The sequence below is a fragment of the Rhamphochromis longiceps genome, linkage group LG20 (assembly GCF_057381845.1).
Source record: "Rhamphochromis longiceps isolate RC_006_pf linkage group LG20, R_longiceps_female_GT1.1, whole genome shotgun sequence".
Classification (NCBI taxonomy): domain Eukaryota; kingdom Metazoa; phylum Chordata; class Actinopteri; order Cichliformes; family Cichlidae; genus Rhamphochromis; species Rhamphochromis longiceps.
The window spans coordinates 1,068,160-1,095,906 of record NC_140576.1 but is presented as its reverse complement, the minus strand read 5'-3'; the positions used below and the strand labels follow the sequence as shown (position 1 = coordinate 1,095,906).

Genomic DNA, 27,747 nt, shown 5'->3' with positions numbered 1-27,747 from the left:
CTTCATGTGTGCATAACAAAGCTTTTGATCAGCCTAAGGTGTTAAGAATAGGAATTAATGCAAACAACACAAAATTCATGTCATCATAAACATGTTTTAAGAACTGTTGAATTTATGAGTTTCAGCAAGTTTTTTTTCATCTTTTTCAAAATTATTTTTTGAAAGCACAGCGAGCTGAAAGAGAGGAAGGAATGTGCTTACACACCACTCTTTATCATTAGTTATTATTCACCTCTGGCTCTCTTCCACAGTGCATTCTTTCTCTTGTCTTCCTCCCATCACTCCCAACGGTCTTGGCAGATGGCTGACCCTCCCCGAACATGATTCTGGTGGTTCTTCCTGTTAGAAAGGAGTTTTTCCTTCCCACTGTCACCAAGTGTTCCATCAAAGGGGATCATTTGAATGTTGGGGTTTTGTCTCTGTCATTGTAGTGTCTTTACCTTACAATATAAAGTGCCTTGAGGCAACTCCCGATTTGATTTAAGACTGAATTGAAAGTTTGCGCTGAACATACATTTTGAGTAATGTAATTAATACCCATTTCTAATCACCAACCAGTTAATTTTTTTTATCTTTATCTGGGACTTTATTGTATATTTCACTTTCCACATTGAAGGTAGGCTGCCGTTATGCAGAATGCGATACATTTCAAACAAAAAACAGCAAATAAATATACAAAGCCAAAATAAACTTAAAAACATTACAATTTTATTAAAAAATAGTAGCCTAATTCCGTTTGTGGGAAACTGATGTCTCCGTTTACAGGCAAATAATAAAAAAAAACGTCCCCATTGAGCAGTCTCAACCCCCCCTTCTGCCACCCTCTGCATTATTGAAAGGGGCGGTCTGGAAAGAGTCTAAGCGGATCCTGCAGTGTGTGTGTGTGTGTGTGTGTGTGTGTGTGTGTGTGTGTGTGTGTGTGTGTGTGTGTGTGTGGTAGAGAGAGAGAGAGGCTACCGTGACAGCGTCTCTTGATGCTGAAGCGCTGTCGCAGTGGGCTGAACCGCTGTTTCTTCTTTGTTCCGTCAGGGTAACCATCTGAGTATTTTACGGAGATAAACAGAATAAAGTGTCATTCAGTCGCAATGGGGAAGGTGGAGGGAGGAATGAAATGCGTGAAGTACCTGCTGTTCGTGTTCAACTTCACATTCTGGGTAAGTGGATGTTTTCGGTTCCGGTGCTGATGAGATGCAAGTTGCGCGTAAATAAACGACGAGCAAGTGCAGCAGTGCGGAATAGCAACTCTCACTCCGCGCGGCAGACTTTCGCGTCCACGTGGTGTTTTAGCGGTGATGCAAAGGCGCTTTGCGGTTTTCACCCACGAATATCTGCTTTGTTTAGTTGCTTTCCAGCACGGGTTTGGGCTGTTCTGCGTGGCGCTGAAAGGGTGACAGCTAGAGGTTTTTTTAGTTTTGGCTCTCCGGTCTCAAATCAGATTTTCCACAGAGGAAAATCCCGCCCCCCTTCTTCTTCCCGGGGAAGCGTGTTTTTGAAAGGAAGACTGAATGAAAAGGCAGAGAGGGACACAGATTGAGACACAGCAGCGTGGAAAACAAGCTGGGCTCTTTGCGCTCTGTGCTGTATTTCCTCATTAACACAAACTGTCAACTGACTTGTAATCAAGAAAAGCTCTGCTCGCACTTCTGTTTTCTTTACAAGCAGCACTCAGAGATAAACTCATGCTACTCCAGACAGTCAGGTGGCTGCCAACGATGGATATACGTCGGTGTGTTATTTTGTCTTGTGCACATGCTTTCCACACGTGAATAAACCTCACAGGTTTGGCTATTCATTCCTTACAGATTCTTTGTGTGACCGTGAGTGTTGGGCTGCACTTTGCCTTTATTTATGCCGCTGTTCACACTCACCACTCATGGACAAGTTTCTTTGTGTGTGTGTATCTTTGCGTGTGTGAAAGAGACTTTTCCAACAAGCATCTGTGGAGTGGATCAGCGCCCTGTGAAAGGATCTATTGTGACAGTGGGACAATGGCATAATTTCAGGCTGCTGCTCGAGCCCTGGCTGCTCCTGCTTGGCTAAGCAGCAAAGCTTGCATGAGTCCCACTTCTCCTACGATTGACTGGTCCCACCATTGGCAAACTCCACTATCCCTGGCTTGATGGCACCTGTGAGTGGACACTTGCATGCCGAGGGGTAAAAATGAGAGATATGACAGGGTGAGAAAGAGTTAGCCATCCGATAGGCAAGAGTTAAAGATTTAGAGATGGAGGATGTACAGTGAGGCAGACAGTGAATGTGACAGAAGAGAAAAGGGTCACTGGGAGATTGCGAGGGATAGTGTGTGCGTGCTCACATGGTGTAAGAGGGACAGTTGGCTTGAATTTGACCCAGATAAAGACAGAAAACAGATCAGTATGAGCGTGTTGGAGTGCTCTGTGGATGAATGCCGACTGCTTGTGTTACAAATGAAAAAATGAAAACAGAAACTATTCTTCATTTGCAGTTTTTAGTCTGCTTGATTACCCACCACTCATAATCGTTGCACGCCAATTCCCGCTGGGCCGCAGTCCTCTCTGTTGTTTATGGAGTGAGTGATGAAGAGAAGGGAATGATGAAAGCAAATAGGATTTCTTTGAAATCCCCTCCTGAGCCCCAGTTGACGGTTGAACACTAATACTCTGACTGTAGACCGTTAAACAGAAAATAAATCGTTTTTTTACCTCAAGTATATAAAGAGTGATATTACTGTAGTTATACACATGAAACACACACAGACACACACTCCAGATCCCACCATTCGGGTGAGATGAGATTCCCGCAGAACCCTGTTAAAGAAAAGGCCACTGATTAAACGCAGGCCAAGCTATTGTGTATATTTCACCATATTTCTTCTGTAAACAGACCATCAGTACCTCGCTGCCTTGTCTGCTCTGTGTTCTTTGCCCTATTTAGTAAAAAATTAAGCCAGCAAGGTAAACAGAAGGCTACAAGGCAAACACTGTCTCAGAGTGTTGTGCACAAAAGGTGCAGTAGGAAACTTTAGTTTACCGGTTATCAGTCCAACAGAAAATAATGTCCTTGTTCTTGTGCAGAGATTATCATCTTAAAAAGGTCACACATGTGCTTGTAATCTTTTCTTCCACAGTTTCTCAATTTGTTACAAATGATACCATTTATCTGATGCAGTCAAACTGCAACGTTGTTACTTATGAGTCAGCTATAGTGACACTGGGTATCACATTGAGGGAAAGTTTTGTTCTCCTGTTTTTACATCTAAAGAGCATCCGATGCAATTTCTAAATAGAGTAGGATCTAAGTATGCGCCAGCTGCTTTTTCACGGATCAAACATATCAAACATTTTAATCTGCATTCTGTAAATCGTGGTATAAATTAATACAAAAACATATTTTGTAGCAGCCCTTGGCATCAAGAACGACAGAAGAGTCTCTAACGGGTGCAGCCATTTATTTCCTCACCACACACGGCTCATTCTCTGGACGTTGAGCACCGTGAAAACTATAAAATAAGAAAAAATTGATACCCGTACAGTACCCTTTGAACTATAACAATGAGCTTAAGTTAATTCAGGCAAGTTCAAACAAGTAATTCTGAGATATACAGTCACAGATTAAATAAAACAAAAGGGGTTACTTCAAACAGCATCAAGGGATTACACAGTTCAGTTAAATAAAATATAACAACAGATCATCTCTCATCACATACCTCAGTCCGCTTGCCAAGGGTGCAAAACTCCGGTAAACACTTAAACACTTCGGCCCGTTTCTCATGGGGTGCTGCTAGCTTGCATGACACACATGTCTAGCTAAAAAATAGCACATGGATGTAAGTAACGTAAATAAAGAATAAAAGGGTTTTCAGATAGCTCACAATACAAACGCAGCAACATACCTTACATTAGAAACACACTTATCATACTTATCAAAGTATTATCGTAACTTACATGGACTTTGTACAACTTATTCCTGCCGCGACAGACTGCTCTATACGCGTTACGGGGCATGCCCCTGATCACATCTGTCCTTAGTGCGACTGCGCATACAGTTCCGACAACCCCCGCAAGGATGACTTATGGTACAGATCAGCGGTTCATTACACTCCCACCAATCATGCTATGATTTACAAACTAGCTAATCATACATGATTTGAACAACAACAAAATGAGACCACTTCAACCAATATACAGGTGTACAAACATCATAGAACAGGTGCCACCTGGACTGTTACATTGTTTATGTCAGTATGTCAGTTCCTCTCAGATAATAACATGGTTGTTATTATTCTCTTTCAACAAGAACCACCAGTTTTTGAATAGGCCGCTCGATGATGGGGGGCTTGAAAGCACGGTCCTGTTTCTTGGTCTGACTTTGGACTCCTACTTGAACTTTGACCCGACGGACTAAACCATCATCGCCTTCGATAGTTTCAACGATACGCCCCAGTTGCCACTGACACCTTGGTAACATATCTTCCTTGATGATAACAATGTCATTCACTTTTAGATTACGGCGGGTTTTGTGCCACTTCTGTCTTGTGGAGACATTCATGAGGTATTCTCTTTTCCACCTACCCCAGAACTGCTCAGTTAAGTATTGTACTCTACGCCACCTCTTCGCTGCATACAAGTCTTCTCTCACAAATTTCCCAGGTGGTGGTAGAGCAACTTTGGACTTCATCAGTATAAGATGGTTCGGAGTAAGAGGTTCAGGTGCCTTTGGGTCACAGATACTGCCCACAGTCAAGGGGCGGCTATTTACAATAGCCATGGCCTCATAAAACAAAGTTCTAAGAGAGGCATCGTCTAGTCTTCCTGCACACTGAGCAGTAGTGGCATTTAGCACATTACGAATGGTCCTAATTTGGCGTTCCCAGATGCCACCAGCATGACTTGCAGAAGGAGCATTGAAAACAAACTCACACTGTTTGTCTGCCAGGAAAGCCTCCAGTGCCTGCATGTCACATTGTTTGAGAGCCTCTCTGAACTCATTTCTGGCTCCTACAAAGTTTGTGCCTTGGTCACAGCGGAGTTGGCAAGCAGCTCCTCTGAGGCTGATGAAGCATCTAAGGGCATTGATGAATGCATCTGTTGATAGGTCTTCTAGCATCTCGATATGAACAGCACGTGAAGACAGGCATGTAAAGATAAGCCCATACCTTTTGTACTCCTTACGGCCCCGCTTGATGGAAAATGGACCAAAGCAATCCATACCAGAGTACGAGAAAGGAGCGGAGGCTTCAGTCCTTTCTTTCGGGAGCTCTGCCATGCGTTGCTCCTCGGTGGGGCGCCGAAGTTTTCGACATTGCACACATTTATGTATTAACTTGGCAACTGCTTTGCTTCCCCCAAGCACCCAAAACCCATTTGCTCTGAGTTCTGCTAGGGTTTGACTGCGACCCTGATGACAGATGGTGGCATGGTAATGAGACAGTATTAGTCTTGTAATGTGACTTTCCTTTGGAAGGATAACCGGGTGTTTTAGTTCCCGACTGAGCGTTGCCTTTGTCAGTCTTCCACCTACACGAAGAAGTCCTTCATCTAAGATGGGATCAAGACAACTTAGGGGGCTAGAGCATGGAAGAGAGTTGCCCTTCTGAAGTGTCTTTATGTCTTGCAAAAAGGCTTGTCGCTGAACCAGACTGATTACTAGTTCACAAGCTTTTCTCCTTTCCTCTACCGTCACAATGCTACTGACACGATCTGACTTCATGCCTAGTCTCTTAATTCTTGCAACTACTCTGATGAGCGTTGTCCAGCTGGAAAAGCGGCTTAGACGGTTCAGAATGTCATTTTGCTCATTGGCATGGGTGGCAAAGGTTTTCACCGATTTAACTTCAGGGTCACAGACTAGCAAATCTGGTGAAAAATGTAGTGTTGGGTGTATCTCAGGTTTCCATAGAAATTTAGGACCCGATAACCAGTTCGTTGACAGAATGTCCCCTGCACATAGACCTCTCGAAGCGTGGTCAGCTGGGTTTTCTGCCGTATCCACATAGTGCCACTGAGCAGGGTTTGTGGTTTCTCGGATTAGCTGAACACGATTTGCGACAAACACATGGAATCGCCGTGCCTCATTGCTGATGTAGGCCAATACAACTTGGGAATCAGTCCAAAAGAATTCCTCGTCAATCTGCATGCCGAGCTCTGTTTTTAACATGACGCTTAGCCTTGCGGAGATTACTGCAGCCGAAAGCTCCAGCCTTGGGATGCTCATGAGCTTTGTTGGTGCGACTCTTGCTTTGGCTAACACAAGGCTACAGTGTACTTCATCCTTTCCATTCTTGTATCTGAGGTAGGAACATGCACCATAACCTATGTTACTGGCATCTGAAAAGTGATGCAGTTCCACCCTCACTATGTTGCCAAAGTCTGGAGGATGGTAGCATCTGGGTATCGCTATTTCCTTTAGCCTGTGTAGATCCCTTTTCCATTGCTCCCACCGTGCATGTAGGCTATCGGGAAGCTGATCATCCCAACCTACGCCAATGCGACACAGCTCCTGGAGAATACATTTACCACTCAGGATAAAGGGAGCTACAAGACCCAGAGGGTCGTAGAGGGAGGAGACAGCGGACAGGATACCACGACGAGTTGAGGGTTGGTCCCTTTTGTCAATGTTGAAGCTGAAGGTGTCACTTTCTATTGACCACTGAATGCCAAGTACGTGACCCTCCGCTGTTGAATCCAGGCTAAGGTTGAGAGGTCCGGTGGTTACTGCCCTTTCTGAAGGCGCAACACCACATAGCGCCTCCACCTTGTTCGAGTTAAATTTGTGCAAGTGTAAACCTCCAGTCTTACACAGCTGCTGTGCATTGATAATCAGGTCTGTAGCTTCTGTGACTGATGGGACGCTAGTCAGTCCATCATCAACGTAAAAGTTCTTTTCAATGAAAGCAGCAGCCGAAGGATAATCGGCTTCGCATTGCTGTGCAAGATATTTAAGGCCGAAATTGGCACACCCTGGAGAGGAACCAGCACCGAAAAGGTGCACCGCCATTCTATACTCTTGGGGTTCTGTTTCCAGCTGACCGCCCTTCCACCATAGGAACCTCAGGTAGTTCCGCATGTTGGGTGGAACATAGAACTGATGGAACATTTTTTCAATGTCGCAGGTGATGGCTACTGCTTCCCTCCTAAAGCGGCAGAGAACTCCTACTAGAGAGTTTATCAGATCAGGGCCAGTCAATAAGGTGTCATTCAGAGAGATGCCCAGAAACTTGGCTGAACAGTCGAAGACCACCCTAAGTTTATCTGGTTTCCTAGGATGGTACACCCCATGATGTGGGATGTACCAAATTGTCTCTCCCTCATGTGCTGGGGGGGCTGGTTCTGCAACACCTTTGCTGATGGTTTCCTCCATGAATGCTGTGTAATGGTCATGGTACTGCCTGTTGGACCTTAACTTCCTCTTGAGGTGTTGCAAACGAGCTTCAGCCAGTCGCTTGTTGTTTGGCAGCATAGGTGGAGAGCTGCCCTTGAAAGGAAGTGGCATCTCATAGTGTCCATCCTTCCTTTTTGTGATTGTGCTGCTGAGGAGTTTTACAAAATGAACATCATCTTGAGAAACATATTTATCTTGATAGTTTCTTTCGCTGAAATCCATTTCTAGGACCTTCAACACATCATTGACCGGAGGCAATGGCATTTCCTTTACTGCCACTCTGTGTACAAAGCTTTGATGTTCCTTTCTATCAAGATATGGATTTGCTGATCCTATGATGCTCCAGCCAAGCACGGTTCTTTGAGCAAATGGATGGTTTTCTGACCCTACAATGACTTCTAGAGGGGCCAGTGCTGATGGGCAATCATAGCCAATCAGCAATCCCACTTCACAGTCTTGAAGTGGCTGCAGCTTGTTTGCCAGTTGCCTCAGATGTGGCCACTGAAGTGCGGTGTCCTTTGTAGGAATGTGAGACTTATCGACTGGGATGAAATCCCTTGTATATGCCTGGCGTAGCTGAACATGCGACTCACTATGGAGCCCACGAACTTGCAATCCACAAGCCACTTTGCTAGCTATGACTGTGTCTACTGCTGTCATTGTACTGAGCCTTAATTGCACTGGCTGAGTCTTCACATTTAGTGCAGAGACCAGATCTCCCAAGATGAAAGTTGAATCGCTCTGTGTGTCGAGCAGAGCATATGTGAGAATCTCACTGTGGGGGTCTTCTGCCAATGACACAAAAACTGGAACAATGCTAGACGTAGCTGAGGAGTATCTTGTCAATGTGTGTGACATGACATTGCGGACTTCCTTTGTCTCATTTCCTGCAGATGGTGAATCACTGTTTAACATTTCACTGGCTCCCTCAATTGTCTCTATGTGCAAGCAAGTTGGATGATTTCGACCACATATAGTGCATGTGTGCCTTCTTTTGCATTCTTTACTAGTGTGACCCTTTCTTAAACAGCCAAAGCAAAGACGGTTTTCACGAATGAAAGCTCTCTTTTCATCAGGAAGCCTTGTGGCAAAGGTTGGGCACTTGGCGACACCGTGTGTTTCATCGTTGCAGACGAAGCATGGTGGTCTTGGCTTTGAAATTAAGGTCCCTGGTTTACCTGCAGAGTGCTTAGCTTGAGCATTGGTGCTGAGTGCCTTGGTTCTCTTAGGAAGCCTTTCATCTGTAACTTTAGTGGTTAATAAGAAGGGAGAAGCAATGGGGTTGCAGGCTATTCTAGCTTCCCTTTGTAGAAATCTGGTGAAATGAGCAAATGGTGGATACTCTTGACATCTGTCTAGTTCATCCACAACAACACGACCCCATCTGCGTACCAGCCATTCGGGCAGTTTTTTGAGAAGTTTATGATTTTCTTCACAATCATTTAGAATTGCCAGCCCTTTAACATGAGGGATGGCCTCGGCACAACTTTGAAGGAAATCTGAAAACTCTCTGAGGGCTACTGGGTCATTGGGAGCTATTTTTGGCCATTTCATCAGTTTATCCCTGAAAGCCTTTTGGACGACAAATGAACTTCCATACCTCTCCTGAAGAATCTCCCAGGCACCCTGATATGCATCTTCTGAGTTTCGATAGAAGAATCCTTCGACCGCCTTCCGTGCCTCACCAGCAAGATAACTTTTCAAGTACAACATTTTTTCGCCTGCGGGGAGGGGTTTGTGGCCAATCAATGCCATAAAGGATATCTTCCAGTCTATAAACTTTAAAGGGTTACCAGTGAACACTGTGGGTTCAGGTGCAGGCAGACGGTTGGAGACGAACAAGCTTGCAAGCTCCTGTGTTAAGCTGACCTCCTGTTGCCTTTGCAAAATCTCAGGTGGTGCACACTGAGGTCGAAATGATTCAGCCTGTGGATTCAATGGATTCTGAGATTCAATGATTTGGCTATCAAGTTGTGATTTGTCATCTGCTTCATACTTAAGGCTTTCCAATCCATCGTAGTTGTTGTAAGCTCTCACTCTGGCTGCTGCTACTTTTACCTCATTTTCTGCCTGTAGCTGTTGCAGTTTAGTTCTCTCTTCCTCTAGCTTTGCTGTCATTTCTGCAATCATTTGTGCTTCCTTGATTTTCCACTCATGCTCTAAGCTACTCAACTTGGCTTGCTGTTCATGTATTCGTTGCATTGCCTTCGCCTGTTCTAGTTTAGCTGCAAGGTCAGCTTCGGCATCCACACGTTTGCTAGAAGTCGTAGATGTGGCTCCAGAGTATGAATCTGAGCCCTTTGAATGCTCTGAAATAACTGTTTCTGTTTCAGTTTTCCCAAAAACAGATCCATACTCCTCCTTACTTAATATCATCCTTACACGCTCCTTCTCGAGCCTGTCATTAAAAGTCTTATCTATATCTTCTAGTCGTTTACTAATGAGATCACAAATTTCTGTTGTTAGGGCAACACACGCATCCATTTTCTTGACAACATCTGGAGTAGAAGTATGATTACGTCGGATAGGCTCATACAGTTCATGCATTAATGCTTCTTTAGCCTTAATGTCCGTTTGTGTTCTAACAAGGTCTTCGTTTGAGCAGAAACCTTTCAGCCTTGTTCTAACTCCTCTTGCTAACTCCTTCCAGGACTCATATGCCTTGCTAAATGACCTTTCATTTTTCTTGGCCTCCTGTTCATGCATCTCCTGCCCCTTTTCTGTTAGTCTTCGCTCTCTGGAGCTGGACCTGGCCTCTTGTGCCTCTGTAGATTTGTCTATTTCTTCAACAGGGGACAACATTATTATTAATTTTATTTTTGGCTTGTTGCACCTGCCCTTTTAAGTGTATATATCTTAACTCAAATGGGTTGAGTGGTGGTTTCAAACTTATTAACACTCAACTTAGATATTTACACCTTTAACCTCACAGACTGGCAACAAAACCAAAATAATACTGATGATGCCCTCAAATCAGACAATTTGCCACTTAAGTTTTTACAGAAGTACAACTGATAGCATAAAGCCCAGATTCAGTCTTAGACATTCTGATGCAAGAAATGTGGGATATTCAGCATCACAACTTTACATGCTACTGTGTTAAATACAGAAGAGGTCTTTCTTTCTTGCATTACTTTAGACTGCCATGTTGAAGATCATTTGCTCACACAGCTTACAAGATGAAGGTGTGCATGACATTGTATTTATAATGTCCTTATTTTGAGTCCTTTACTGATCCAGTAGTCTCTAGATGATGCGATACACTCCTTTACTCACAGTTCGACGAAAGAATAAGATGAGTGTAGATGGCTGCAAGGCAGCGATGAGTTTTCACTGTAGCAGCCCTTGGCATCAAGAACGACAGAAGAGTCTCTAACGGGTGCAGCCATTTATTTCCTCACCACACACGGCTCATTCTCTGGACGTTGAGCACCGTGAAAACTATAAAATAAGAAAAAATTGATACCCGTACAGTACCCTTTGAACTATAACAATGAGCTTAAGTTAATTCAGGCAAGTTCAAACAAGTAATTCTGAGATATACAGTCACAGATTAAATAAAACAAAAGGGGTTACTTCAAACAGCATCAAGGGATTACACAGTTCAGTTAAATAAAATATAACAACAGATCATCTCTCATCACATACCTCAGTCCGCTTGCCAAGGGTGCAAAACTCCGGTAAACACTTAAACACTTCGGCCCGTTTCTCATGGGGTGCTGCTAGCTTGCATGACACACATGTCTAGCTAAAAAATAGCACATGGATGTAAGTAACGTAAATAAAGAATAAAAGGGTTTTCAGATAGCTCACAATACAAACGCAGCAACATACCTTACATTAGAAACACACTTATCATACTTATCAAAGTATTATCGTAACTTACATGGACTTTGTACAACTTATTCCTGCCGCGACAGACTGCTCTATACGCGTTACGGGGCATGCCCCTGATCACATCTGTCCTTAGTGCGACTGCGCATACAGTTCCGACAACCCCCGCAAGGATGACTTATGGTACAGATCAGCGGTTCATTACATATTTTTCCCACAATCAATTAGAAAGGAAGATTTACTTTCTTTCTAATTGAAAATGAAAGCGCCTGCTGGGGAGAGTACCAAGTCTTTCACAGAAATGAAATGACCTTATCCAAAGCAAATGAAAGCCACAAGACTCATAAAGTCAAGATGTAACAGTACAAAGAGAACTGAAACAGAACTGAAAAACCCTGCATGAATACAGTATTTAATGCAACCAAACCAACCAACTAAAAGACAAACAAAACAGAGCACTGGGGTCATGTAGGACTTTTAACACGCATGCAGCAGAACAGGGTAAGAGTACGCTAAAGGGACATCACTTCAGGAAACATTCAAATGTCAGCTGGGATAGTTTGCAACTCTTCAAGCCACCCTATTCTCAAACTGCTGAATTAAGAAAATTGATGGATGGATGGAAAGTAAGTGGCTTATGAACCTAAAGGACACGAGATCAAGAAAAACTGGTATCCCATGTTGACACGTTGAGTAATTAATTCCCTTGTAAATGTCAGACTCCACTGGCTCCAGCTCACATAATTCTTGTATGGCATCATGTTATTTGACATTTTTTGTTTGCTTTCCTGCTGCCACTTCAGCTGGAGCAGGTTACTCATACTTTGACCGCTGTCTGGATACATTTAGAATACATTGTTTTGAAGATTTCTGGTAAAAAGCCTAAAAAAACACTTTTTGTAGATGTGTTTCACTCCACCAGCCCCGCCTGTGGCTGAGTACAATAGCATTTACTCCACCCATAATTATGTCGCTCCTATTTACACTTTGCTGCTGCCCATCATTTTTAAAGTGCCCTTGCTTCTGTTTTTTCCTGAACATGTACCAGACAAAAGACTATTTTAAAAAAAGCTTAACCAATTACTGCTGGATTTGAATTGTTTGAAAGGGATTTTTCTTGTTACTTTTATAAACTATTTTTGGTTTAATATACAGTAAAGCTCTTTTTTTGTCTGAACTAGAAAGTGGATAATGCCACAGACTGTCTGACCAAGACCACAGCCCTGTGTCAGCTCAGCCCCTGTTTTCATGGAAATTCCCCTCACAAAAACACTATGTAACGGCACTTTTAAAAAGCAGGCCTTAAACTGTAAAAGAACCTCAATAAAGCTCCAATACCAAGATTTCCATCCATTCCTGCAAATATCCAGACATAAAAGGCATTGGTACTGAAGGGGGGACACAGGGAAAAACTGGTGTTTTGGAGACTTAGGCTATACAGAACACACCCGAGAGATTTTAATACTCTGAACAAAATGTGTCCGTAGTCTGTGCATGCAAGCAGAGGAGTCTTCTAATGACTTACTCCCTCCTTTTCTCTCTCCCATCCCTATTCCAGTCTCTCTTTCATTGTGTCTGTCAGTTTCCATCCTATTGTGCACTAATGCATATAGTCACAGGGAGACAGTGGGTCTTTGTCCTTTGGTGAGATTGGGAGGGCGAGGCTGCGATGAGGTGGGGTTAAAGAAGGGGGGCTACATGGGGATAATCAGGGGGTGGTAGCAGAAAACAAGGGAGGGGTGTGGCAGGGGAGTTGGGGGGAGGGGGGGTAAACCAGGGGGATATGAAAGCAGAGAGGGTATTAATGGGACCTTTGGGATATTCCGGCTCATGATGGGAATGCATTTAGCGTGGCAGCTACTGACTGCAGTGTTTTGAAATGTGATTTGGAAAAAGGCTTTTAAATGCAATCACAGCAGTAATGAGCACAAACCTCGTTCAACCTCAGAACCACCTGCTCTTCAAAACAGCCGCAGCACGATCTACAGCAGCCCGAGACGGCCTTGCTCTTCCAACAGCACTGTGTGCATATCCACAAAATCCAGTAGGAAGCAGTAATCGCTTCACATTTTGCACCAACACCATCGCACCAGGTGTTCTGACAAATACCACCGTTAAATAGATCCAGAGCCCCTCTCCACGCTAATCCAGCCTGGTTCAGTAAGTCTGCAGATCCTTTACTTCGCTGTGCTTTATCACTTTGGACCTGCTAATCCTGAAACCCCAAGAGCTCAGTTGTCCCATACATCACCACGCATCACACTAAATCCTCGATTCGGGGGGAAACCGGCTTCCCAGCACCTGTCCCATTCCGATGCTTTACAGCTGAGCTGCTGGCTTCACTTTAAACCAACACTGTAAAATTCAACCTGTGGAAAGAAAGAGGCACAGGAGTCAGCAGAATAAGGGGGAAGATTAGATATACAAAGCAAAGAAATGGAAAAAAGAGAGAGCAAAGTAAACAAAAGCAGCATTAAGATGGAAAAGTTTGTTTTTGTCTGAATTTGGCAGCAGAGCTTCTTTCTCCAAATAAATTCACCTAACAGAGCTTGAGGACACATAAACAGACACACAAACATCGGTCTACCTAAATTCTAGAACTAGGATGCCAAGAAACCATGTGACTCCTAAATACTCACAATTTAGACAAGTCGTTTTATTTCTCCGTGCACACAAACACACACACACGTATCGGTGCTGTTGTTTTGAAGCTCAACATGAAGGTTTTTAGACTGGATTATCCTCAGGGGGCCGAGCGATCATTAAAACCTCTCTATACTGATCTGTAAGTGGAGCATCCACAGTGACCCCTGCTACTCACATCTCTGTAAAAAGGGGAAAATACATACAGTTGAAGGTCTTTGCAGCACTTATGGAACACGTTCTTGCTGTGTAACGCTCCCTGAAAGTAAGAGGCTTGAGTATGATTTTGTTTAATGCATAGTAACAGAGGTTTAGATGAAGGAAAATATGAGCGACATGTAACCACATTTCCAAACAAACAGGAGAGCCTGTTTAAGCTCAAGGTGCCACAGTGCTGCACACAGCCAAGCTGGTCATTTTCTCCCCACTGGGAAGCCAGTGGTCGTTAAAGGGTGTTTCCGTGTTACGTAAGATGGCTTTGCTCTGCTCCAGGGCTAAAATGCTCAGATGATCCACCCTTAATGTGGACAGACATTTTCACACAAAAGTGTGACACGTTCGCCTGTCTGCTCCTTTAAACTGAATCTATAAAGAGGGTGAAGGGATTGTTGTGTCTTTCAGGAACACCAGCAGGAGGAAGGAGAGAGCCGGTTTGCAAATGGAAAAAAAAAGTGCTGGGAAAAAGCAGCGCTTTTGTGATCCTGGCTTAAAACAGTGACCGAGATCAAGAGAAAAGATAGTATTTGTATGAAAAACATAGTTCAGTGTAAAATATATCCAGGAGTCTGCTTATTTTTGCAACTCAGTGCATTAAATGCATCTGGTATTTTTGAGGGTTTGGTTACTATTAAAGCAGCACATCATTGTCAGCTATTTTTTATCATTTATTTATATAGAGAGTATGTCTCCTCTCGTTCTTTCTCCACCCAGCTGATGGGCTCCTTCGTTCTGGCGGTGGGACTGTGGCTCCGTTTCGACCCAGAAACTGTTTCTCTGCTCAGCGGCGATAAGGCACCAGATACCTTCTTCATTGGTGAGCACCACAGCGCACCTTCGCTCATCTTTACAGCCAAGTCTGGCACGTTATAATTGTGTAACAATACGCCGAACCACATCCAGCACAATGCTGTTGATTTAACACATGTGTGGGTTAATTCACCGCAGGTTTTGGTAAAAGCTCTGTAAAACGCTTGTTGTCAACTGAATGTGATGAATTGTGTTTTCGTCACCACTGGGAGTTGTTTTTCTAGTAAAGTCCAGTTTGGGTTTGGGTTTTAAAGAAACGCAGCTGGGAAATCACTTTAAATGGGTCAAGGGAAGGTCTGCTGTTTCTGTTAACAATTAAGCTGAATATTAGGAATAGAAATGGAGAAGTAAGGCAGGAATTGTGCCAGTTGAGTGGCTTGTTTGATAAATGTGCATTAACTTATTAAAGCATCAAATGTTCTCTCACACTTTTTAAATTAGCAAACTTTCATGCTGGCGATGAGTGGGAATAACAGGAAGTGACTGTGGTGCAGTGTGAATACATTAGTGGACTCGCACGGGTGTGCACCACCTTTTAATCGGTCAATCTGCCCAGATGGAAAGAAAGAGGAGGAGGGGAGAAATATATGGACAATTAAAGAGAGTTACATCATGCAAATGGCAAACCTTTGAAGCAAAAATTGGACATAGCATAATAATAAAGTGCTGAATGTTGAAGGGGGGGAGAGGAGTGGATTTACAAGGGTTTTCATGAGCTGAACACATAGTTTGTGTCATACTGAAGATATTTGTGGTTTCTTTTTAGGAAAAGAGATGCTTCTACTCTTGACTCCAGTCCAGCTAAACTGCTTTGGGGGATAACATGGTGTAATGGTAGACTACCTCTGGGAGAAATATTTGCTTACAGAATCCTGTAACACTGTTAAGGCATTTCAACACTTCTGCGAGAGTGCCTGTGAACTGAAGTCAGACGTCCATTGGAATTGACGGAGTGGGTGGCCCCTGTCGGGTCCTCTGAGCGTCTAGTGCTACACATGGGTTTGACAGCGAGCGCTGTACCCACAGCTGAGCACCCTCAACAGTTGCTAGGGCTTGTTTCCATAGCATCAAACCCACACAAAACTTTCTTTTTAGTTGAAAATTATTTTTAAGATGGAAGATAAAATAAGTTGGGACACAGAGGAAAAAAGGAAAATCTGATTTCCAGTATTTTCTTTCTTTCTTTCTTTCCCAAACAACAGTTTTGTTTAGCTTGTGGCGCAGTGCGAGCAGCAACATCACTTGTCACCAGATGGAAGAAGTTAAAAGCTAATTAGCCATCCTTAACTGACAGCACATTTAACACCTCCTGCTGTCAAAACTCTTTACAGGCAACTAAAGAAAAACCTGCAGGGTTACTGTATTGCACTTTGAGAAACCAGACCTCTCTGTCTCACTCTGACCTGACCCCATATAACATGAGAGCACCCTGCCTTAAACTACCCTCTGTGGAGCTGTTGCCTCACAACAGACCCCACTTGCATGAGATTACATGGAGCGGATCTGTTGAGTTCCTCCCTACAGACCAGCCCATGATGCACTATGTGTTTCCTAATGAGACACTGAATGGTTAGCCAAGGGGCATGGCATGAAGCATCCACTCAGACCTCCCTCTAAGTCAGGCTTTTGCTATTAAGGGTATTTACTGAGGACGCCATTAAAGGGCACAACAAGAAGGGCTACTCTTAAAAAGGGATGTGGCCAAGCACCAATTTACACAGCAAACAGTACAATCAGAAATTATAATGCCTCTGTTTGTTTTCCTTGGCACTACGACTAACTCAGATTACGATCCCAGTCCTATGCTGCCCCCTTGTGGTGACTCTGTAACATAACCTAATCACCAAAGGAACAAGATGCGGGGGAAAGCTGAGCGTGTTGACATGAACACAAGAAATCTTTTGTATACCATTCCTGTTCATATTAACAAGAACCTTTTATGTTCCTCCAGGTGTGTACATACTTATTGGTGCCGGCGGTCTGGTGATGCTGGTCGGTTTCTTTGGCTGCTGTGGAGCCGTTAGAGAATCACAGTGCCTGCTGGGTTCAGTGAGTAAAAATGCACACACATCATAAGCAAAACTCCAACTGGAATGCACTTTTGGCATTTTATACTTCCGAGTAGTAAACGCTTAATCCCTTTTTGCAGTTCTTTGCCTGTCTGCTGATCATCTTTGGGTCTGAGGTGGCAGCAGGAGTGTTTGGATTCTTAAACAAAGACAAGGTACGTTCATTGTTTCACTGTTTTTGAAAACTGCAAGCAGTACCAATAGTCCAAATTCACTTTTCTTGTCTTACACAGATAATTGAAGATGTCCAGAACTTCTACGCAAAAACCTACAATGAAAACAGCAACGGCACTTTGATCCTCTCTTACCAGAAAGTGGTACATATAGAAGAAAACAATTATGATCAACTACATATATGAGGAATCATTGCTTTTTTTTAATGCTCCCTATAATAGGCCTTGTCTTCTCATATTTTTCCTCCCATTTTAAGCTGAGCTGTTGTGGAACTATAGAAAACCGATGCCCCGATGCTGAAAAAGACACCCGGGTAAGACCTCGAGCAGCTCTATACAATCAGCAGAAATTAAATTGGTTGATATCAAATGAATGAGTCTGGTGCCTTACAAAACATCTCCTGTGCAGGACTGCGAGACGGGCATCAAAGACTTCTTCAACAGTAAACTCTTCATCGTCGGATACGTGGGCATAGGAATTGCTGGTGTCATGGTGAGCAGGGAGAAGAGAAAAGTCAGGAATGCACATACGTACGTGATGGCGGATAATAAGATGATTTGTGTTTGCTGCTCTACAGATCATTGGGATGATTTTCAGCATGGTGCTCTGCTGTGCCATTCGCAACAGCAGGGAGGTCATCTAAGACGGATCCTTGGCCTCTGCTCTGACCTGCTTCTGTATCCAGCCCGTAAAGACTGTACAGCAATTTGTATTAAATGTCATCTCCTGTCTGTCAACCACCTGGGGAGCCAGGAAGTAGAACATGTTCGAAACAATCCCTTTCCACTGCAGTGCTCATCCCCTCCCTTGTGCAATGATCTTTTGGTTTGGTTTGTTGCTTATTTATTTCCAGTCCAAAGCAAACAACCACAGTCGACCTTTCACAGCATTCTGGGAAGACTTTCACATATCAAATGGGAACAGTACAAATTCTATTGCGGAGCAGACAACCTGTCAAATAGCTTTTCCTAATGGCCACAAATTTTGAACCCACATACTATCACAGCAGTGTGAAAGCTTTTTCACACAGCCTTGACGCTGACCCCTGGGCTGTGGGAAACTTAAGCCTGAGAAAGCAATCTGAGGTGAAAGCTGCTGAGTTTGCTTATCTGTGCGCACAGAAACACACACACAGACACGCAAATACAGCTATGTTGTGCTACGTGAGCCCACGATCTTAAAAAAGATTTCTGCATCTCAGAGACCGTTTTGATTGGTTGGATCGGTGTGGAGCGTTACTCATGCGCGCTGTATTTCGATCCGGCAGGCATCCATCGGGATGCCCCATCACAGTGTGAGCGGACACTCCGTGAACCACTCAAACCACACAGGTTACACTAAATGACCAAAATCCAATGATCTTATTAAAGAACTTGTTCATATTTAGGGAAATCCACCTATTTGGTTTATTTTTAGAGTTAAGTGAACAGATTGAGGCCCAGTAAACATACATTACAGCCAGTTAGCTTAACTTAAGACAGTCAACATGTCGTCTCGTAGAAGAAGGAAAAATGTGTTCGCACTTTTTTTGTTACCTTTGGAAGGATTCAGTTTTTTTTCCATGTGTTCAGTATTTACTCTCAAACAATTAAGTTTGGATGTAACTTCCTATTTAACAAATATGAAAGCAGCATTCATCCTGTCATGTGGCTCATGGACAGAAAGTGAGTGTATTTCTCAGAACTCTCATATCTTTGCAGAACTAGGTTACTTTGCATGATAATGTTCATATACGAGCATAATATGTTGTCTAATTTAAGTACTACATTCCCAAGCTGGTGTGTGCTGATGAGTTAGGCAGATCACCAAACTCCAAATTCCTCTATTGAGCAGGAATGAGCATGAAGGCTACCTGAAGAGTTACACAAATGTGCTTTTGCAAATCCAAAAGAACATATATTAACTTCATTTAAAAGCATCTTGTGTGGTCCAATGAAAATAATCTGTTATGTAATAAAGCGTCCCATCAGACACTGTATAGAAGACCCAGACCCAGCGGTCATGTTTACAGGCTAAACTATCCAGTCAGCTGAGAACAGGCACAGGTGGTGGTTAAATGTGCTCATCTAAGCCAGGCCTCTGATGTCTTCTCACTTGCGTCAGTTTTCTCTCGGTGCCTTAAAATTACACCACCCTCAAAAAGAAGCAGTAGAATAGTCTCTATATTTGACTCAGTTCATTAACCTCAGCGTGTAGGAGGGAAGGATAGACGACTCAGCCTGGGTTGTTTCCACCTATCCAGCTTAAATCAGGCCATTGCTTATTCTATAGGACGTTTTCCAGCAGGCAGGACAGTAGGATGTAAATATGTTTCCTTTTCTATTGTACATTGTTTGTGCTAAATGTGATAGTTACTATTTAACATGCTGTGTTTAGACAGATGTTGGCAGTAGCTGTACAGTGTAATAGTGGCGAGATTGTTTGTATCCACACAGCTCGAACAGCGTCTGATTGATGTGCCTTTCTTGAAGCTGGTCGGTGAGCTGAACGTAGTGAATAAATGTAGCAACAGCGTGCACCTTTGTAGACTTGGACTGCAGTTAGCTGTCAAATGTATTCGACGAGTAGCAGACGGGGCTCGACTCGCCATTTTATGGCGTGTTTCACAGTGCTGCGTTCAACTCGAGCTCAGCCAAGGAAGCTGACGTGGTGCGAGCGACGACTTTCCTGCCAAATATTTCAAAAGGCTTTTGGTACCAAGGAATCCTGTAACGAGGACTCAAAACAATCATTTTAATGCTGATTAAGTTCCAACAATCAAGCTGCGTCAGACATGCTGGTCAATATTACTATTCTTTGTTTTTTCCATTGCATTGTAATGTGGCACAAGCGATGACAACAAGTGAGACTTGATAACCACTTCAGGGTGCCAGGAGGCAGTGTTTACTCTGAAGACTGAAGCAACACAGGACTATCACCAGACTGTCACTTCAGAGGCACAGTTTACTGCTACCAAAGCCACCAATCTGTTGCTGTCTTCCTCATTTCTATTTGTTAGAGCAAATCTGGAGATGTAACACACTGTGCACCTCAAAAACAAAAACTCTGTACACAGTCAAGCCTTTCATAGATGATTGTGTGTTAATTTATTTTGATACCATTCCAGGCCTCTCAGGAATATAGGTGTTTGAAGTTTAATAAAGCTTTTTGAAGGTTTTGTAGAGCTTCACGTGTCTGTCCTTCCATTATTGCATCACAGACATTTGCACAAGTGCACACAGGGAGGACATGCTGGTCTTTATTGGCCATTTCCTTTTGGAAAAGTGTTCAGTGGTAGTAGATTTACAATTGTATGTGGATGATTAAAGCAGATACAAGTTTATATATAAACTCTGAAAGCATTGACGTTTCTTTTTGCACATACACAGATTTAAAGTGTGTGAGATTGTTGTTTAATATCTTGGGATCGGTCCACACGTTCACGCAGGATGTCAGTGACACGCTCACGGCACACTTCTAGCAATTTCCATTAATGAAATCCATCTGCAGCATTTTCCTGGATGCGCTCTAAATGTAGCGATATTTTTACCTCACATCATGAGAAGTGCTGACACAGCAAAGCTCCTTTAGAAAATAAAATGCAAATAATTTAGTAGTTTCTAAATGCAGCACTGCACAATTTAGAAGCAATGGTGATCCCCAGGAAAACCAGTGAAATCTCCAGTGATTAAGTAGGTTTCCAGATTTAGTTGCATGAGTTTCATGTCAGAGGTTCACATTTCTGCACTTGATCTGTAAGGACAGCTGGATATTAAGTTAAAGGTATAGTTATGTGTGCAATCCAGCTGGCTCAAGGACTGCCCGGGGTGAAATTACCTCAGCACTGCAGCACGAGCACTTTTACTGCCAAAATCTGAACCACGCTTGTGGTGCATGTGTAAAGGAGCAGGGTAACACCTTTCAGGCCTACATAAAAACAAAATATTAAATCATCTGAAGTTAATTTGCTGCCTGTTTCCCATCAGCGAGTGATTACAGACTATAACATTCAACACTTCAAGCCACACACACTCAACACAAACAACAGAAATAAACGCTGCATTTACAGACATTTATTCAGCATTTATGTATTTACAAAAAACTGCTCTAATTTGGCTCCACTTTGCACAGTTTGAGAAAACTGAAGAAAAACCTGCATATTTACATTGGTAGAACAGTTTAAATGACTTTAACCCATGAAAAGGTCGAGCAGGCAGAGAATCTATCATTACACTGTTTACTGCCTCTGAATGCCTAACATGTCATTGTGTGTGTGCTCCTGCATCTCTGACAGCTAGAAATCAGACAGACAACCACAACAGACTAAGAGAACATGGCTACATGTAGGTCATGTAGCACCTTTTTTCTTCCACGTTTGGTCCCAAATGCCAAATGAATCCATCAATAAAGTCTTTACCATTAAACAACATTTCCTTTACCACAAAAATGTGGTTCTCGAAAGTCAGCTGCAGGTGGCCTTGTTGGGCTTTATTTGCAGAGTTAAAAAACACAAACAAAAAATACACAGAGTTGTGTAGAAGAGACTCACAGTGCGCGCTCAAAACTAAAATTCACTTTAGATCAATCACAGTTGTGTATGTGGTGCGAGAACGGGGAACAGGAGACCTCTTAACCAAACATTTCTTCTTCATCTTTTCTAAACCATCATCCCTAGCTGACAGAATTTGGGACGAGGTTATGCCCCTTTTTTATTTATCCTCTTAAAATAGGACGGAAGTGAAGTAAAAATGTTCTACCACTATTGTTTTATGCTAATTGGCACAGTTATGTCTCTTCATAACATTAAATACCATCACCTCATAGTTGCCAAGATAGAGCAGTTAGATGGAAAACCAGATTAGGGTTGCAATGAAAGGCAGGTGATGGAGTAAAGCTGAGAAAGCAGTGAATAGTCTGGTGCCCCTGAAGCAGAGCTCTGGGCAGGTGAGGAAAGCTCTGTCTCCCAGAAAGATCCAGTGAAGCACATAGACTGGCAAACTTCAACCTCAGTCTCTTAAAAAAAGAGATCTTCATGCTAAAGTCATATTTTTAGACCATTTTAAAATGAATGGCATATCTATGATCCATTTAGCATTTTACTCGAAACCTCCAACAATAAAGAAGGTACACAAAGAGCTGGATCCATTGCTACACTCGGGGCATAGCTGCTGTAATTTAATAAACCAGCAAAGGTTGGAAACAGCTTTTTTTTTTTTTATGCAGAGCAGATGTTGTAGGGTGTGTACCCCAGCAGGAACTCTCCAACACCCACAAAGTACACAACCTGTGCAATGCCAAAGAGCGGGGCTATGACAAGGGCCCGGCAAGTAGCTCCCTTGAGGAAAGCTCCAGGACCCTCTTTTCTCAGGATCTTCCTGCAATTAACAAGACAAGCCCAGAATTAGTCTTTGATTTATGCTATCGAGGCCAAGCCAAGCAGAATGTTTGTTGGTGATGCTGAGAATCCAAAGCTATGATTTAAGCTATGTTCACCTGATACAGTCCACCACGCCACTGTACGTTTCTTCATTAGTTCCTTTTCTGAGTGACTGGAGCCTTGTTTTGACAACTGCATGAGACAGAAAATTATAAATTATGCAAATAATAAAATGATGTTCTTCTTTAAAATGTCACTTTACTTCGTAGTGCACCAAATGAGTCTCTCACCATCACAAGGACTGACAGCCACAGCGGCGATGGATCCAGCCAAGCAGCCAGACAAAAAGGACCAATAGAAAGGGACGGATGGGTCGTCAGATGAATGCTGGCCAAGCTGGTGCACATGTGCAAAAAGAGGAAAGTACACAACAGAGAACGGGATGTCCCTGAAAAGATAAAATACAAACATGTTTGGATTGATAGACAGAAAGATGTAAAACTGGTTGATTAAACATGTGATATGGCAATACATTTGCACATCTCACCTCATCAATGTGGCCCCAAGACCCCTGTATAGTCCTGTAACACCCTTGGTCCTCAGCAGCTCTCTGGTGATCTGTATGGCAGAAGTTCGCATGGCTTGAGGCCCAGGGGCGGTGTTATAGGAACGGCTAAGAACTGCGCTGGCCCTGCCCATCTTCAGAGTTGTTACAACAGCGGGCATCACTCTCTGCTGGGCAGCTGGCAGAAACAGGAAATCTAAGTATTTTAGAGCTGAAACACCCCCAAACACCAGTTTTGTTTGGGGGTTTTGCAAATGATTTGCAGATGTAGATGGTTTTACCTATCCTGCCTGCATCCTGCAGCTGGATCTTGAGCATCTCCATGGGTGTGGTGACAATGACCTGGCACATCCCCGCACAGCATCCCGCCAACATCTCCTTGAACACTGTCAACTTACCACTAAGGACCCAAACACGTCGATTAGATAAAAAATAAATAAATAAGAATGACACTGGATGTTAATATGTTCTTAAGTGCTACTCACCCATCTTTGCTCAACATGTGGCGAAAGAAATCATTAGCAGCTAGTTTGATGGCTTTCTCTGGGGTTACCAGGGTTAGATTTACTGCAGCACCTGCAACAACAAACCTGCTTGTGACAAACTTCCTCCTAATGAAGCAAAGGTGCAGACTTGCTGAAACATATTAACTCATCAGTCTGACAGCACATTTCCAGTGCAGGAAAACAAGAGTATAGAAACTATCCTGACTGTAGGAATGTGCAAAGCAAAACGGAAATGTTTAGCAACAGAACAAAATAGCCTGCCACTAAGCTACTGTGACACAACTGACTGCATTTTTCGCTGCCTTGCACCAAACCATTAATGGGCCAGTTTACTCAGGCTTTGATCCAACACTGAATGTGACTCAGCATCTGTGCGTCTTATTAAATTACCCAGTCTGGTTGTATTGGTTCCACCAATTTCAAATAAGGTCAGGCAATTAAAATGTGTCATAGATCTCTTTGCTTTTACATATATCTGCCAATGTAGGTGATGGCAGTTCTTGCAAAACTAGATAAAGGACTTTGGGGCAAACAATCACTTGTAAAAACTGCAAGTATGGGCAAGTATTACCTCTGTACATGCCAAAGTAGCCCTCAGATTTAACTGTCTTCACTAGGCAGTCCATCCTGGTGAGAAACATGAGATTCACAGTGAAGGTTGTTATCATTCAGTGTAGCAGAATGGTGTCATTACAACATAAGTGTCACTGAAACATAATGATGACACAGCAACAAGAACAGGAACTTGCATAGTAGAAACAATAATGTATTCACACGCATTTTTAAGAAGAAGAAGCACTGGATTATGAAGATACAAACTATACTAGTGTTGTCGCAAACTATCAGTGAGTTTTCATTTGCAGGTGCCGGTCTCACATGTTCTTGTAGATTTGCTGCCCACTGCGCTGGTTCTGCAAGCGCGTCTTGGCCAAGTCGATTGGGAACACACAGGTGACTCCTACCATGCCTGCAATCCCTCCATTGATCAGTTTGGCTGGTAGACTGTACAAAGGCAAGTCGCAATAGACAAGGACATAACAATCATTCTTTTTCCCACCATTTCTGCAGTTACACAAAGAAGGGCGTTGACAGGCGAGGCGAGAAAACCTGCTCAAACTAAGCTGAAGTAATATGAAAGCAACTCATTATGCTTCTTGGTGTGTGACCCATACTAGTGTATCTCTTTGTAGAAGCTATAGAAAATAACTTGTTGACAAAGTAAAGCAAACAACTCACATATAACTGTAATAAAGTGCTACACATCGGCACAAGAGCAAAAGACAGGTGGCAAATTCTGTGTTTATTGTATAAAACTATTGGATTGACAAAAAAACAATTAGAACATGCCTCGTTCCTATTATCTCATCTAACTTGGTGCACAGGTCCGTACCTTATCTGTTGTTGCTGGGCCATGGTTCTTGAATTTGGTGAGTGCAGAAGTTGTTTTAGCACAGAGGGAGAGCAGGCTGAGAGTCCCTGAGAGACACTGAGCAAGGCAAGAGCAGAAATAAGCTCAAGGTGATATATATAGAGGAAAGTCCGGCCCTGCAGAGACAAGGATAAATTTGACTCTCCACCCACTGCATTACCAGCCAAGTTAAAATCAGGGTCAGTTACCCACCAACATCAAAGCACAATCCTAATATCCAAATCAAGGCAGGCATACACCCATCTGCAGTGTGTCATTTCAGATGAATCCAGCTCTTGTCTCGAGGCGTCTTGATTGCAGACATACACTCATACAATGGATAAAATCATAAATTAAAAAACAAACAGCTACTGCGCCTGATAATAACGTGTGATCTGAGTTAGAAAGTTAACTACATCTGCTCTGCCTAATTACAAAAGCTTTACAGTTTTTTGCTTTTTGGTTGTTTTTTTTAACCCGTCCTGCAACTTTTTCCCGGGTTGTTAAATTTATTTAGATGTGAAAGACATAGTAAAACATCGGAGCTGTATTCGAAAGAATCGTGGTTACTTACGGGAAAGAGCTGGGACAGCACGCCTTAAAATAAAGACTTTAACGCTGCTTCATATCCACCATCGTCTTGGTTAATAAATTAATGAATGAGTAGAAAGAGGAAGGAGACAAGCTACAGCTAGGTGCGCCTCAGACCTGACTTGGGAACCAATAAAAATTGATTCTCTAAAAACTGGGCGGGACAAACAGACCATGATGCAACATTTATAACCGTTTCTCTCAGACATCAGCCGAGTAATCCTGATATCTCTGATATGGTTCGTGCTGGCTCACAGCAGGAACCCATTTCCTGGAACCATCATTCTTGCTATTGTTAGGTATTGTACTGGGTCTGTTCATGGTCCAGTTTATTATTATCGCCACCCAACCCCCTAAGCTAAGCAGTAACCAAATTAGCCTCTTTTTTTTTTAAATTTAATTTATTTTTTATTTGTTTATTTCAATGTTTTTATTGTAATTTCACACTTTTAGTCATAAAAGACAAAAAAAATCACAACTGTATTGCATGAACAGACTGTTTTATTGCAATATCATAATAAACTAGAGAACAGAACATGAGATGCACTACAATAACATCAACACACACAAACACGTAGTCATTTTCATTAATAGCTGAATCACTTCCGTGCAAGCGCGCTGCTGCTGCTTGTATTGGAGTATTGTGAGATCTCCACAGCAGACTGGTTCTGTTTCTTCACACTGTCAAGTGTCGTGAAGCACTGATCATAAGGGATACGGCTGGTCCGGACGCAACGGTGTGTGCGTGTGTCACAGCGCCTACAGCTGCAGCAGTGGGCTGCGGGATAATACAGCTGTGGGTTGACATCCTTGGGACAACCAGGAATATGGGCAGCCCGGTACACCAAGGAAAGAGGAACACAGCTACGCTGGATCAAGAAAGTCCTCCCAAATCGTCCCCTCAAATTAGTGTCCTGGAAATGAGGAAACAAGGCTGATGACGACAATATTCAATGAGAACGGAACAAGGTGCCATTAAGATTTTTATATGATTAATATGTGAAAAATCCGCAGAATGTATTACAGTTTGATATGTCACATTTATTGTTGTCTCAAATATTCTCAAAATGTCCATCATACAGTTTGCTTAACCTTTACATCATTGAGTTTCCATGAAAAGTGTAACTGTGTGCAGAAGTTGTCACCTGGGTGTAACAATAGCCACTGCAGATGGTAGTGTTGATGGCCACGCACTGGGTGCAGTCTTGCTTCTCAATCCATAAAGTGTAATTCTTCAGCATACAGGTATACACCGCACCAACCAGCAGCACACACAACAGCAAGGATTTCAATGCAAACAGAGGCATGCTAAATCTGTAAACACACACGAATGTACGGACAATTAAAGATACATGCAAGAAAACAGAATAAACAGATGCAATCAGAACGCTATCAATGCAACGTTTGCTTAGTTTCACGCAAACCTAAACTGAAGAGAAAAAAACAAACTGTGACATATGACCTTAGTGATATCTTGGAACTACAGAAGTGTCAGTTCATTGCAGAATCTGTTATGATGAGACGAGTTTGGTTCCCTCCTGTTCCCCTGGAAGTATCTGAAACTATAAAGGATGCCCATCCGCTTTTATGGAAACCTTAATCCACCCTGAGTGCCCCAGTAGACTTTGGTATACATCATTATTCCAATAATCGTGTCAATATCACTGCAGGTTGAAAATGCTGCCACAACATCTGTGCAAACCACAAACAACAAGTTATGCAACTCCAGCCCCGACCCTCAAACGTGTATGGCTGGGCAAAACTGATCCATGTGACTGATTCCACACGTTTTAGGTCGTGAGACGCGAAAGAGTCAAAGAATATTCCTCAAACTCAGTCTCCGTTTAAAAGTGCATTCAAACTTGTGTCAGTAAAACACATTGTAAGCTCCTCATTTAGCAGAGTGAACGCTCACTCGTTGTACTTAATGATGATGATGTTTGAGCAAACAAATCGTTTATAAAATGTGGAACTAGAGAAACAGATTCCTCTGTCTTTATGTTAAAAACAATTAAAGAAAAGTATAAAAGTTCCGAATAGAATCAAATGGAGACAAAATCAGAAATAATCTCATTTTACTTATGAATTCTGCTGTAAGTGTAACTGCTCATATTGGTTTGGCCTGGCTGATGCTGGGTCAGCCCGTGTCCTACAAGTAAGGTAAAAAGGGTATAGCCTCTTTAGCTAAGCCATTAATGCTCCCATAATTCCCATCT

General features: G+C 42.8%; 2 protein-coding genes and 1 pseudogene across 4 annotated transcripts; 1 reads left to right on the top strand and 2 right to left on the bottom strand.

Annotated features, from left to right (window-relative positions):
- The first annotated feature begins 859 nt into the window (after positions 1–859).
- On the top strand, positions 860–20,262 carry LOC146644541 (tetraspanin-2-like). The gene is made up of 8 exons (XM_085392965.1): positions 860–1,154; positions 14,767–14,869; positions 16,814–16,911; positions 17,012–17,086; positions 17,165–17,248; positions 17,362–17,418; positions 17,514–17,597; positions 17,683–20,262. The coding sequence occupies exons 1-8, from the start codon at positions 1,086–1,088 to the stop codon at positions 17,746–17,748; spliced, it is 636 nt and encodes a 211-aa protein (XP_085249091.1). The 5' UTR covers positions 860–1,085; the 3' UTR covers positions 17,749–20,262.
- A 111-nt stretch (positions 20,263–20,373) lies between these two features.
- Positions 20,374–25,651, bottom strand: LOC146644540 (mitochondrial glutamate carrier 1-like). 3 transcript variants are annotated; one of them, XM_085392963.1, is made up of 10 exons: positions 25,515–25,651; positions 24,923–25,077; positions 24,409–24,534; positions 24,104–24,159; positions 23,512–23,602; positions 23,308–23,426; positions 23,009–23,204; positions 22,752–22,909; positions 22,578–22,653; positions 20,374–22,459 (listed from the first exon to the last, which is right to left on the bottom strand). In XM_085392963.1, the coding sequence occupies exons 2-10, from the start codon at positions 24,943–24,945 to the stop codon at positions 22,300–22,302; spliced, it is 1,005 nt and encodes a 334-aa protein (XP_085249089.1). In that variant the 5' UTR covers positions 24,946–25,077; positions 25,515–25,651; the 3' UTR covers positions 20,374–22,299. The 3 variants fall into 3 exon arrangements, with proteins under 3 accessions (XP_085249089.1, XP_085249090.1, XP_085249088.1); XM_085392964.1 differs by having other exon boundaries at positions 24,923–25,018; positions 25,515–25,646; XM_085392962.1 differs by lacking the exon at positions 25,515–25,651 and adding an exon at positions 25,154–25,490.
- A 479-nt stretch (positions 25,652–26,130) lies between these two features.
- On the bottom strand, positions 26,131–26,838 carry LOC146644539 (follitropin subunit beta pseudogene; annotated as a pseudogene).
- Positions 26,839–27,747: the final 909 nt, after the last annotated feature.

Bases quoted from the DNA above. Each gene is read 5' to 3' on its own strand.
- LOC146644541 (XM_085392965.1), top strand. From the start codon at position 1,086: ATGGGGAAGGTGGAGGGAGGAATGAAATGCGTGAAGTACCTGCTGTTC. The intron at 16,912-17,011 runs GTGAGTAAAAAT...CCCTTTTTGCAG, and splicing joins CACAGTGCCTGCTGGGTTCA to TTCTTTGCCTGTCTGCTGAT. The intron at 17,419-17,513 runs GTAAGACCTCGA...TCTCCTGTGCAG, and splicing joins ATGCTGAAAAAGACACCCGG to GACTGCGAGACGGGCATCAA.
- LOC146644540 (XM_085392962.1), bottom strand. The intron at 24,160-24,408 runs GTGAGACCGGCA...GTTTCTCACCAG, and splicing joins CAGCAAATCTACAAGAACAT to GATGGACTGCCTAGTGAAGA. The intron at 22,654-22,751 runs GTGAGAGACTCA...TGTCTCATGCAG, and splicing joins GGCTGTCAGTCCTTGTGATG to TTGTCAAAACAAGGCTCCAG.